Raw genomic sequence first — 12,687 nt, forward strand, 5'->3', positions numbered from 1 at the left:
TGGTTACCATGCTTTAATGCAGGAGTGCAATTGCTTGTTCTTGGCCCAAGTTCCTTAAAGCATCTTTCAAGCTCAAGGCAACATTAGTCCTTATAGTACAGTGGAATGGGATCAGATGGATGAGAATGAGGGCTACAAGCATTCTATTTTCCACTCACGAAGAAGTTTCAGCTCAGAGCTGCGGAAGTCCTTGGAGAATTCCATTTTCATACTGAATAAAGGCAAAATTGCTGCCTTCCCAATTGTGACATAACATGTAAACCAATTACCTAAGTATCATTGCATTATATTTTTACTGAACCCTAAGGAATGGATTCAATATAAAGAAATTCAAAATAAAGCACACCCTAGTAGTATCAAAAGCAAGGCATTCTGAAATGTCAATTGGGAAGAAATGTTTTCCCTTCCTTTTGGGGGGAGGGCACGCTCAAAGTGATAACATTTTAGTTTAGTTCAAGCACTGAAACATGCTCAAAAATCAATGTGATCACTCCTACCTGACTTTCCAAGTTCTTTCATCTTTTCATCTTGTTCTATCAACCATTTAAGAACCAGGTGGCCTGCAGGGTGCTCTGCTATGTGCAGCTAAAAACAGGAAGGGGTTAAAAAAAGTAATCACATTTAAAGTCTGCTCTATAGTTACCAATTTGCTCACAGTTTAATTCCACAATAAGTGAATTTAAAATAAAAGAAAAATAACATTTGAAAAGGGGATTTTAATTTTTAAAATCATACTTGCTAAGATAACTAGCACTTTTGCATGTTTTTTTTGTCGCACTTTTGCATGTTTTTTTTGTCACACTTTATTCTTGTGGAGAAGCTTACCACTAAATATGCAAAACCCTCTAATTAGGTTTCCTCCCTTAACAACACTGTAATGGCTCTTGTCAAAATCGCAAATGACATCCTGTGTGACCAGTGATAAGGTAAACTTTCCCTCCTTGCCCTTCTCAATTTGTCTGCAACCACTGGCACAGTTGACCACACCATCCTCCTCCTTCACCTCTCCGCTTTCATCCAGCTGCTCTCACCTAGTTCCATTCTTATCTAATCACTACCAGAGAATATCTTGTAATGGCTTCTCTTCCTGCCCCTGTACCATTACCTATAGCGCAGCCCAAGGATGTATCCCTGGCCCCCTCCTATTTCTCATCTATATGCTGCCCCTCAGAGGCACAGCATTAAGTTTTCACATACAAGCTGATGACATCCAGCTCTACCTCACCACCAACTCCTCTGCTGTTGCTAAATTATCAGGCAGCTTTTCCGACATCTGGCACTGATTAGCAGAAATTTCCTATTAAATTATATATTAGGGACACTGAAGCTACTGTTTTTCAGACCCCACTCCAAACTCCATTCTCTAGCTACTGACTCTATCCATCTTCCTGACAAGAGTCTGAGATTAAGCCAGTCTGTTCACAACCTTGATGTCACATTTGATCCCGAGATGAACTTCCAACCTCATATTTGTGCCATCACCAAGGCCGTCTATTTCCACCAGCGTAACATCGCCCGTCTCAGCTCACCTGCTGCTGAAACCCTCATTCATATTTTTGCTACCTTTAGACTCGACTATTCCAACACACTCCTGGTTGCATATCCCACAAACCTGCAGACACCCAAGACTCTATTGCTGTTGTCTTAATTTGCAGCAAGTCCCATTCCCCTATCATCCCTGCACTGGATGACCTACACTGACTCCCACTCATACACCAACTTGATTTTAAAATTCTTATCCTCACTTTCAAATCCCTTTATGGCCTTGCCCCTTCCTAACTCCGTAATCTCCTCCAGCCCCCACAACTCTCCGAGATATCGGCGCTCCTCTACCTCTGGCCTCTTGAGCATTCCTAATTATAATTGCTCTAATATTGGTAGCCGTGCCTTCAGTTGCTTGGGGCCCTAAGCTCTGGCATTCCCTCCCTTTACCTCTGTGCCTCTCTACCTCACTTTCCTCCTTTAAGTCACTCCTTAAAACCTATAACCAAGCTTTTGGTCATCTAACTAATATCTCATGTGGCCCGGTGTCACACTTAATGCCCCGTCAAGTCCTTGGGGTGTTTCATGGCATAAAGGGACCTATCCAAATATAAATTGTTGTTGCTTTAATCCAATTCTATAAAAATAAACTTATATTACATAAAACTCCTTGTTCTCTATTAACCCTTTTCTTTTAACTATATCTAGTTCTCAGAAGTATTTTAATTGCACTGATGTGACCAGATTGACTGGTACTTGTACACCGCACCTCTGTTTTGAAAGGACAAGGCAAATTTGAGTGATGAATTTATGAAGAAAGCAACATAATGCAAATCTGGAAACATTTACCTATTTTGGAGTCATTCTGGACAATCATTCCGAAATAGATCTGGTAAAAAGCCGCAAAACAGAGATAGCGATTTTACTGGGTGGGTGGGGGAAGGGGATCAGGAAAACAGCCCTTTTGATAATCTTTTGGCATTTTGGTGGTGAAGTCAATTAGTTATTGCAGCTTTTCTCTGTATGACGAAGCGCTGTAAAACTATTAGTGACAGAATATAATCGGAAATGTATGCAGAATGAGAAAGCAATTGTCTGCTTGTATGCAGGGACAATTGCAGTGAAGAAAGAAATGGTCCTGTGTAAGATTTAAAACCGATGTAACGTCCTTTAATGACCACAAGTTGATCTTGAAAATGTAATGCAGCTTTCTGTATTCAGAATTTATCAATTCAAACTTATAAAAGGCCTAGGTAAGTTAAGTGCTGTCTTTCTACGAAACAATGCAACTCAGTGATTCAAGATGCAGCGTGTTTGATGCCACATAGATACAAGGGAGCTTAAAATAAAAGGCGAATGTTTGTACATTACCTCACCATTATTGCCTCCAGGTACAAAATTTTCCACAGCCAGCTCAGCAATAGCATTTAAGGCAGGCTGCACATCACCAACGGCACAACCGAGAATATCTGCCACAATGACACTTGTTGCCTTATTCATCACCATTTCACGAGCATTCTCCTGCAAGTATTGCAGCAAACATGGCGAGATGACCTCCAGCAACTCACGATGGCGGATGTTTGTATCTTTTTTACTGGGATAATAAAAGAACACTGAAATCTTATGACTCTGGACCTAATTTTTGGCAGTAATGCATTTTCATAACATTTAAATAAATTCTATGAAATATACTTTTACTTTTGTTTTCTGATATTCAACTTTCAATCCCTAAATAAAAAAGCACCACATCAGAATTTACTTTCATTCTTTCTCCTCTTTTCCTCAAAGTTGGAATATTACATTTATTAGAAAAGGATGGGGAAGTAAATTATTTAAAAAACTGAAGCAAAGGCTTGGTATTGTTTTAGTTAAATTCACACATACATGTATCATAGAACAAAAATAACTGAAGATCAATTCTAGAATCAAAGACTACTTTTCAGCAACTTATGGACAGGAATATTAATACATTTATCTAGAAATGGTAACTCAAATTGAAGAAAAAGTACTAAAGGTGTCGAGGACTACTTCAATGTTTGCCAAAATTTGTAGCCTTGGCTTTTATACTTGCAAACATTTTCAACTGCTCTCCCTCAGATTTTGTTCAAAACCAATTTCACAACCATCATAACGCCCCTTAAAGAACCAACCCTCAATTGTCCATGCACTCCCCAGTTCCTAGTCTCTTCTTCCTCAAAGAGAAGTCATTGTCATCAACTTCATGCCCACTATTCACAGTTCAAGTCCCCTCAGATCAGTTCCCATCACAGAACACAGAAAAAAAGTCATCAATATTGCCATGTAAACTTCAATAAGTGCCAGAAGGGTAGTTAATTAATAAGGACATCTGAGCTGTGCTTAATTTTATCTTAATTTCACATCCACAAATGCACATTTTCAGGAAAGGAAATCACATAACATTCATAAATGTGTACCCTGGTGTGCTCATACCAATTGTAGTGCCTTTACTTCCAACCCAACTTGTGATAAGACAACTACTCAGACTGGAAGCTAAAAAGGTACCCTTCCAAATTTTGCTAACAGTGAAATCTCTTACTTAATGATAATTACTTAATGGTAAGTCAGTTTTTCTGCATCATTGGTGACTTAACAAAATTGTGAGAATATATGGCTATGGAAAATTTGATTAACGAGAATGTAATCTTAAGGGGGAGAGAAGAGGGCTGTTAACTGTAAACACAGCAACAATTTTTGACAGGAGATGATCGTCTGCCTATCTACCCACAGTATTCCTTTTGTGTATTTCTAATGACCCTGAGTCCAATTTGTTGAAAAGAACCTAATTCCTTCTTGAAACCCATCGAGGTTTCTTGTTCTATCAGCCACTCCAATAATCTTGTCAACTACTGCAGGATAAAGATTTGTTATTCAAATGCATTATACTCTACCTTCTATGTTCATTGATCGATATGAAGTTCAAGCATTGTCACTGAAATCAACAGAGCACCTGAAAATTTAAGACCAAAAGGGCTAATCCCTGAACACAACTACAGTCATTTGAACATGTGAAGCATTCTGACCTGTGGGCATTGCCATCTCCTTGTTGTAGAAGTTTAATAATTTCTGGCACGCTGTGTGCTGGGTCCCTCGGACTTAATAAATACACCAAAACCTTCTTGCCATATTTATTGTTGATCAAGTTAGGTAAGGCACCGATGATCTCCTGTAAATAGAGAGTTTCAAGATGGCATGGACAAGATGGGCTGAATGGCCTCCTTCTGTGCTGTAACTTTTCTATGGTTCTATACTATATGGAAATCAATTCTTCTGTTGGTTCTGATTCCAGTTATGCAGATATCAAATTTTTAAATAGCCAACAGAAAGTAGTCAGTCATTTAATTTCCCAGCTCATTCAGTTCTCCTGCTTAACCCATCTTCCATTTTATTTCAGACTTTCCTTCAGTCCTCCACATCTCTGAAGGTGGCAACTTTGCTGAGATTTGATTTAACAAGGATTTGATTTAATTGGTGTCAAGGAAGATGAGAGCTCCCAACTCAGATGTGCTTCATCAGGGAATTGCATCTCAGACAATAGAGTTCAGAGACACTGCCAAATCTGGGTAATTGTTTTCCAAAAGAACAGTGGCTGTATATTAATTTAACACAGTCATTAGCAATACATAGGCTGTGATGGGGATCGAGTAGTGGATGAAAGGCACAGCAGGGCCCAATTACTAAACATGCTCCAGGCTGAAAGTTTGCATGCTGGGAAACTACAGGGCTAAGCTCTGCTATGATACTGCTGTCACTCACTAGAGGGCAGTAACTGGAGCAAGATACTCAAAGGTTGCTAGCCCTCATCAGCATATACTCCAGCACAAAGTGCCATCTTTGGGAGAAAGTGGTGGAGGAAGACTAGGAGATGGAGAAACCTAGTTTTGAGACACCCTATGCACAAGGAATGTTAAAGCTTTGACTTGAGAAGCTGCTCAAAGCTATTTTATAATTTATAATGTTTAGAGCTCTCAACAAACATATCCTTTTAAAACAACCTCACTTATAATAACAATTGCTTGATTTTCAATTCAACTTCATCTTCACCTGCTCAAATTTTATTGAAGTATCAGGCTCAATAGTAAAAAAAAATTGCGCCCATTGTTGCTTAGTAGCATTGGACACTGGCTTACTTTTGTCTAAGTTTTCACCATTAACCTTTCCAAATAACTGAGAAAAATTATTTTGTGAATTGTTTACAAGCTTCATTGAGGTTCAAACATTTACTTATATGTCACCATTCAAAGCCTATATCACTTCTTTGGGGGCTCAGCAGCTTCAGAATGGCTTTCAGCCAACCTGAAATCAAGCCTGCTGCCAAACAAGTCATTCCCGTATTCATTCAGATGCTCATCAATTCATGTTTGCACATCACCCAACAGGGAAGAATTTACTAGGTTTCCTTGTCAGCAAGCAAACTGACACATTAAAACAACATTCATATTCTTTCTTACTGAAAAAATGCACTTAAACTAAAATTTCCTTCTTTTCCAAGTATTATAGAAAAAGTTTGAATACTTACTGACAGAATTATCTGTTTTACAAGTTTTGTGTCATCTATACAGTCGAAAGCAGCCATGAGAACCAAATGGGAAAATTCACCCTGCAAGACAATTTGCGTGAACTGCATGGGTCAGTATTTCAGTATTCTTTAGTAGTACCCTCCGAAATCAACTACACAAATGTTGCTCTTCGTGACATCAGGATTTAAGCCAAGAGCACAAAAAAAACTACTAAACGTGTAATCGCCTCTCAAACAAACTCATTTCTTAAATCACTACTAAAACTCCATTCTTTAAATTAATTTTTATTGGAGAATGAATGATTGTTCCTTCACTGTTAGTCATAAAATTAAAGCTGAAGAGTGCAAAGGCTGCACCATAAAAATAAAAGTGCTGGGTAGTGCAGAATGTGATGTACTGATTTGCCTCACCACTGAAGTTAAGGACAGCTAGGATCTGTTATACTGCAAGATACCAATCTTCACTGAAGAGGTCATCATTGTCCCTCCTCATGGGGAGGGCCACATCATTACAAGCTGCTCCCACACCCAATCCTGATAAGCCAATGTGTAAACCAGTAATGGCAGGTATCAGAAAGATTCAAAAATAGGAGGAAAACTGAATCTTCCAGTCCACGACTTGGGGAAGATGGTGGCATAGTGGTAGTGTCACTGGACTAGTAATCCAGACCCAGAGTAATACTCTGGGCACAAGGGTTCCAATCCCACCACAGCAACTAGTGGAATTTAAATTCAATTAATAACATTTGGAACTGGAACCTAGTCTCAGTAATAATAGCCATTAAACTATCATTGATTGTTGTGAAAGCCCATCTGGTTCACTAATGTCCTTTAGGGAAGGAAATCTGTTGTCCTTGCCCTGTCTGGCCTACATATGACTCCAGACCCACAACAACGTGGTTGACTCTGCCCTCTGAAATGACCTAACAAGCCACCCAGTTCAAAGACAATTAGGGATTGGCAACAAATGCTGGCCTTGCTAACATCGTCCACATCCCATGATCAATTGTCAATGATAATTTGCTCCAAAACACAAGTCATGTTCCAGAAAGCAGGTAATTTTACTCCACAGAGTCATTTTTGATCAAGTAACAAAGAGATGCAAAGTATTAACAAACTGAGCTAAATGTGCTCCATCTTTTAATTGACTTTCCTATATTCTCTACTTCTCCACCTTATTTAAAAAAAAATAATCTGGTTACATTTCCAAAAGGGCTTTTGGAACTGCTGGCATACAAAAAAACAAGCTGTAGATTCACATCTTACAGAAGCAATTTTCTCTATGTAGGTCTTCATTGTTTTCACAATAACTTTTCTGTCCTAGGAAGAAATAAAACAACTTTCAGTAAAGAATTGTATCCAAACTATTCTAACAAATACATAATTGATTAATACACCAAGCTGTTTAAAAACTGAGTCCAACAAAAAAAAGCAACCTGATTAACTGGTCAGTGTAACCCAACGATTTGCTCCTTTCAGGACTTCAAGCTAAGTAGTTTTATTCTAATTAGTTTCCCTCCCCCTCCCAGCCCTCTTCTAAAAACACTGAACTATGGATGCCAGTTGCCCTCTAGTGACTCCAAGTGGCTAATCATTATGCCTTAGCCTACATTACATTGGCAGACTATTCATCATCACAGTTCTTATCTGACATTTACATACATGCCGTTCCAGAGGCATCACTGTATAGTGATCAAGAGTCAGAAATGTTAATGACTATCTCTTCCCTAATTCAAGGCATAGTGAGTTTACTTGTAGTGGCCTGTTGTCACACTACCAATACTCCACTTTCACCCTGCCTATCATCAACCATGGGTGCATCCAGGTACTTCCATGGAAAAATACACTGCACAACAAACGCATTAGATCAAAAAAAAAAGCACAGCAAAAGATATTGTGTTCTTCTTCAGCTTACTTTGGGGGTCCCATGCCACAAACATTGCATGGCTACTCTGCTTCCATCATGTGTGTGCGCCATATAGATGACCGCTTCTCTCACTGTTTCAATCATTTCCTGAATTCAGAAAAGTAAATTTCAAATAGATGCATCATAATCGGTGACAATATTAAAATATACTATCATTAATTTTTCAGTCTGCATAATACTATGCTAAATGTTATGTATTCTACTAAGCGAAGCAAACTAGGTACTGAAAAGAAAATCACTAAAGTGCATATCTGGGAGTAATTTGAAGGCTGTAATCTCATCACAAGGGCCAAGTGAACATTAAAACTACTTGAGATTCATTTGACGCATCAATCAAACCCCAAATTGCATTGCTTTCTATCCTGTTCATTTTATTGGAGTAAATTGCAGTGAACACAACGTTCAGAATCAAAAAAAGAATCATTTGTAACAATAACAAAGAATGCTCAGCAGGTTCAGGTGAAAGGCCATTGATCTGAAACGTTTCACTCTCCACAGATGGTGCCAGGCTGCTGAGCATTTCCTGTTTTTATTTTAGATGTTCAGCAGCCTCAGTATATTGCTTTCGGGCAGAATATTTAGCTCGGTGGCGGGTGTGCGCCCGACCCGACCCGACCCGACGTGAAATCGCTCAAGATGACGTCGCACAAGCGTCCCAATGTCATCCTGCGCTCGTGTACTATTTCAGTTGGCAGGCGCGCACAGAAGTTGGAAACGCGCCCGCCAACAATTAAGTAGCCGATTAAGGTCATTAATGGCACAATTGTTTTTAATTTGATGTTACCCATCCAACCTTACGGTTGGTGGACAGGTGAATTGGCCAGGCGGACTTTGCATTTTTCATGAAACCTCATCCAAGGGCAGGATGAGGTTTCTGTTATTAAATGAAAGAAAAATAAAAATCTATGTACAGCAGTTTTATCATATATATGTTCAGGTAACTGATTGTGATGCTTGGACATTTTTTTCCTGATTTTAAAAACTTTATTTAATGCTTTTCAGGTCTTCAGCTCCTTGCCTTCAGGGAGCTTCTGTCTGCACTCGGGGAGCTTCTGTCTGCACTCGGGGAGCTTCTGTCTGCACTCGGGGAGCTTCTGTCTGCACTCGGGGAGCTTCTGTCTGCACTCGGGGAGCTTCTGTCTGCACTCGGGGAGCTTCTGTCTGCACTCGGGGAGCTTCTGTCTGCACTCGGGGAGCTTCTGTCTGCACTCGGGGAGCTTCTGTCTGCACTCGGGGAGCTTCTGTCTGCACTCGGGGAGCTTCTGTCTGCACTCGGGGAGCTTCTGTCTGCACTCGGGGAGCTTCTGTCTGCACTCGGGGAGCTTCTGTCTGCACTCGGGGAGCTTCTGTCTGCACTCGGGGAGCTTCTGTCTGCACTCGGGGAGCTTCTGTCTGCACTCGGGGAGCTTCTGTCTGCACTCGGGGAGCTTCTGTCTGCACTCGGGGAGCTTCTGTCTGCACTCGGGGAGCTTCTGTCTGCACTCGGGGAGCTTCTGTCTGCACTCGGGGAGCTTCTGTCTGCACTCGGGGAGCTTCTGTCTGCACTCGGGGAGCTTCTGTCTGCACTCGGGGAGCTTCTGTCTGCACTCGGGGAGCTTCTGTCTGCACTCGGGGAGCTTCTGTCTGCACTCGGGGAGCTTCTGTCTGCACTCGGGGAGCTTCTGTCTGCACTCGGGGAGCTTCTGTCTGCACTCGGGGAGCTTCTGTCTGCACTCGGGGAGCTTCTGTCTGCACTCGGGGAGCTTCTGTCTGCACTCGGGGAGCTTCTGTCTGCACTCGGGGAGCTTCTGTCTGCACTCGGGGAGCTTCTGTCTGCACTCGGGGAGCTTCTGTCTGCACTCGGGGAGCTTCTGTCTGCACTCGGGGAGCTTCTGTCTGCACTCGGGGAGCTTCTGTCTGCACTCGGGGAGCTTCTGTCTGCACTCGGGGAGCTTCTGTCTGCACTCGGGGAGCTTCTGTCTGCACTCGGGGAGCTTCTGTCTGCACTCGGGGAGCTTCTGTCTGCACTCGGGGAGCTTCTGTCTGCACTCGGGGAGCTTCTGTCTGCACTCGGGGAGCTTCTGTCTGCACTCGGGGAGCTTCTGTCTGCACTCGGGGAGCTTCTGTCTGCACTCGGGGAGCTTCTGTCTGCACTCGGGGAGCTTCTGTCTGCACTCGGGGAGCTTCGTCTGCACTCGGGGAGCTTCGTCTGCACTCGGGGAGCTTCGTCTGCACTCGTGCTGATGTCAGCGCATGCCCTCCCCCTGACCCCACCCAGGCAGTGCTGAGCTTCTCAGCGCGCACTTCAGGCTGGCTGGCCGTTAATTGGCCAGCCAATGTGAAATTGCGGTCAGGGACAATTGCAGTCGGTGGTCTGTTCCCTGGACCCGCCGATCACGCCCACCCGCCAACCTAAAAATTCTGCCCTTTGTGTTGGTGTTAATAATGAATACACTTTTAACATGTTATTTCTTCAGAGTATCAGCCTGTCTGCTTCAGATAGCCAGAAAGTAACTGCACTCATACCAGAACAAAACCATCCCCCAAATTAACATGCAAGAATAAGACACCCTTCAACAATTATAAGGCAATTATAACTTCAAGCTTCACATGACAGTTGTGAACCACACAAGCTTTGGTATCATTTGAATGAATCAATGAAATCACTTCAAGGCATCCAACATATTCTGGAATGGGTATTAAAAACAAAACAAACTAATCATTTGTAATTTTTTTCCATCCATCACTATTCTGCACAAGACCCTTTGTACTGATCTACAGCTGTTTGTAACATCCTGCATAAGGATTTTCAAAATAACAGTTAAGATTTAATGTGCATCATAATCACAGTGCTTTTAAAAAAAAAACAAAATGCTTTGTGCGAAAGGTGCTTGACCATCTGAAATGAACAAAGATGTGCGTTAAACTATATTTAAATTATTAAAATTTTTATTGTGTGTGTAATGCAACTTACTCCAATTAAAAGGAAACAGGAGCATAAACATTAAAGAACAGAGCACATTTAAAGCAATTCCACTAGTGGCTGAGTTTATACAATACCTTATATTTACATAGAAATTTTTACATAGCAAGATGTTTCACTTGATTATGGATGTTAACTAGTAAGTCACGAGTGATTACTCAAATTCAAATTAAGATTTGCTCCTTTTTGTTTTTAAAAACTGACTGAGATTCTAGTCCCTGACAGAGCCATAATGAAAGTGGCCATTGTAGCTGATTAAAGGGGTCATATGGCTGGCTTTCACTTGTAAAGTATCTGGTCAGTTGTGTACTCATAAAAGCTTGTTATTACAGCTGGTCCAACTCACAATCGAAATTGTATTTTAGTTTCAAAAGGATTAAGGATTCACTGAACAAATTTAACACAAATGTATGACAATACAGAAGATAGCAATATTTAAATTTACTAACTAGAATATTCAAAAATTAACTAATCCTTCTAAATAGACTAAAACACAAATTGGGAACAATAAAAATAATGAATGGTTATAAATACAGAATAGCATTTTAAAAAAAAATAATTTACCGTTCTCATTTTATCTGAGCAGTGCGTGAAGAAGTCCAAAAATGCTTTGTGTACCAACGTGTGCTTTATTACCGCCTCTCTAGAGATGACCAAGGAGACCAAATGGATTAAACTACATTTATATTATTAGCTTTGATTGAAAATTGTGTGCAAAGAATTACACAAAGACCGTAAACATCTGTTAGCTCTGAAAGCACGTTTAAAGCAGCTGCTTGATTGACTCTGCAAATTTATACAACTTAAATTTCAACAGCACCTTTCACAAGATATTTCACAGTTGGGGGTCAGACTCAGGCAGGAAGAGCAGCTAAATTAGGGGATTCAGCCAAAGATGCAATTGAAGTGGTAGGTTTTTCCAAAAGCGGCTTGTGGAGGCGGAGAGAGGTTTAATAAGGGGGAGTCCCAGAATGTGGAAGCCTTAGGGGAAGGAGACAGGTGACTGCCACCAATGGCAAAGCAGGTGCAAATACACACAGTCGAGGACAGGTGACGGAGCAGAAAGCAAGAGTAGCAACTTTGAGTTGGAAGGTAGCAGAATGAGACTGTTAAGTAATCTACAGAGGGACCAATGAACATATATACATATGGACAGGGCATTGGACATGGCAGGAAGGACAGTTAGATATATTTTTCAGAAGTATAACAGAAACAAACAGAATTTCACACACACAAGCAAATACTGCAGCTTTGGAAATCTGAAATAAAAAACAGAAAATGCTGGCAATACCAAGCAGGTAAGGCAGCATCTGTGGAGAGAGAAACAATGCTAATGACCTTAAATCTCTAACATTATCCAGTTCTGGTGGAAACAGATTTTAAGCAAGCAGAGGGTGGGGGGGAAAAAAACAAAAAAAGTCTGCAGTAGGGTGGAAGGCAGGAGAGGGGACAACAATTTCTATTGACATAGCATCTTTAATGCAAAAAAGTCCCAAGTCACTTAACAGGACCATTATAAAACAAAATATGACACTGAGCCACACAGGAGATTTTAGGGCAGGTGACCAAAAGCTTGATCAAGAAAGTAAACTGTAAGGGGCATCTGAGAGGAAGAAAGAGAGGTGCAGTGGTGAGAGGGGCAATTTCACAGCTCAGAGTCTTGGCAGCTAAAAGCACAGCGGTCAATGAAGGAGCAATTAAAATCAGGGATGCTCAAGAGAACAGAATTAGATAAGCACAGGTATCTGAAGATTGTGGGGGATGGAGGAGATTACAGGA

At 41.0% G+C, this 12,687-nt stretch overlaps 1 protein-coding gene across 2 annotated transcripts in view; it reads right to left on the reverse strand.

Annotated features, from left to right (window-relative positions):
- pum3 (pumilio RNA-binding family member 3) overlaps positions 1-12,687 on the reverse strand; it is a 40,152-nt gene that overhangs the window by 5,139 nt on the left and 22,326 nt on the right. For both annotated transcript variants that reach the window (XM_078569335.1, XM_078569328.1), the window contains exons 10-16: positions 11,473-11,551; positions 7,935-8,033; positions 7,286-7,339; positions 6,020-6,100; positions 4,524-4,666; positions 2,854-3,076; positions 498-585 (exon numbers count right to left, since the gene is read on the reverse strand). In XM_078569335.1, the coding sequence (XP_078425461.1) occupies positions 498-585; positions 2,854-3,076; positions 4,524-4,666; positions 6,020-6,100; positions 7,286-7,339; positions 7,935-8,033; positions 11,473-11,551 (767 nt within the window). The remainder of the gene's footprint in view (positions 1-497; positions 586-2,853; positions 3,077-4,523; positions 4,667-6,019; positions 6,101-7,285; positions 7,340-7,934; positions 8,034-11,472; positions 11,552-12,687) is intronic.

The sequence above is a fragment of the Cetorhinus maximus genome, chromosome 2 (genome assembly GCF_964194155.1).
Source record: "Cetorhinus maximus chromosome 2, sCetMax3.hap1.1, whole genome shotgun sequence".
Taxonomy (NCBI): Eukaryota; Metazoa; Chordata; class Chondrichthyes; order Lamniformes; family Cetorhinidae; genus Cetorhinus; species Cetorhinus maximus.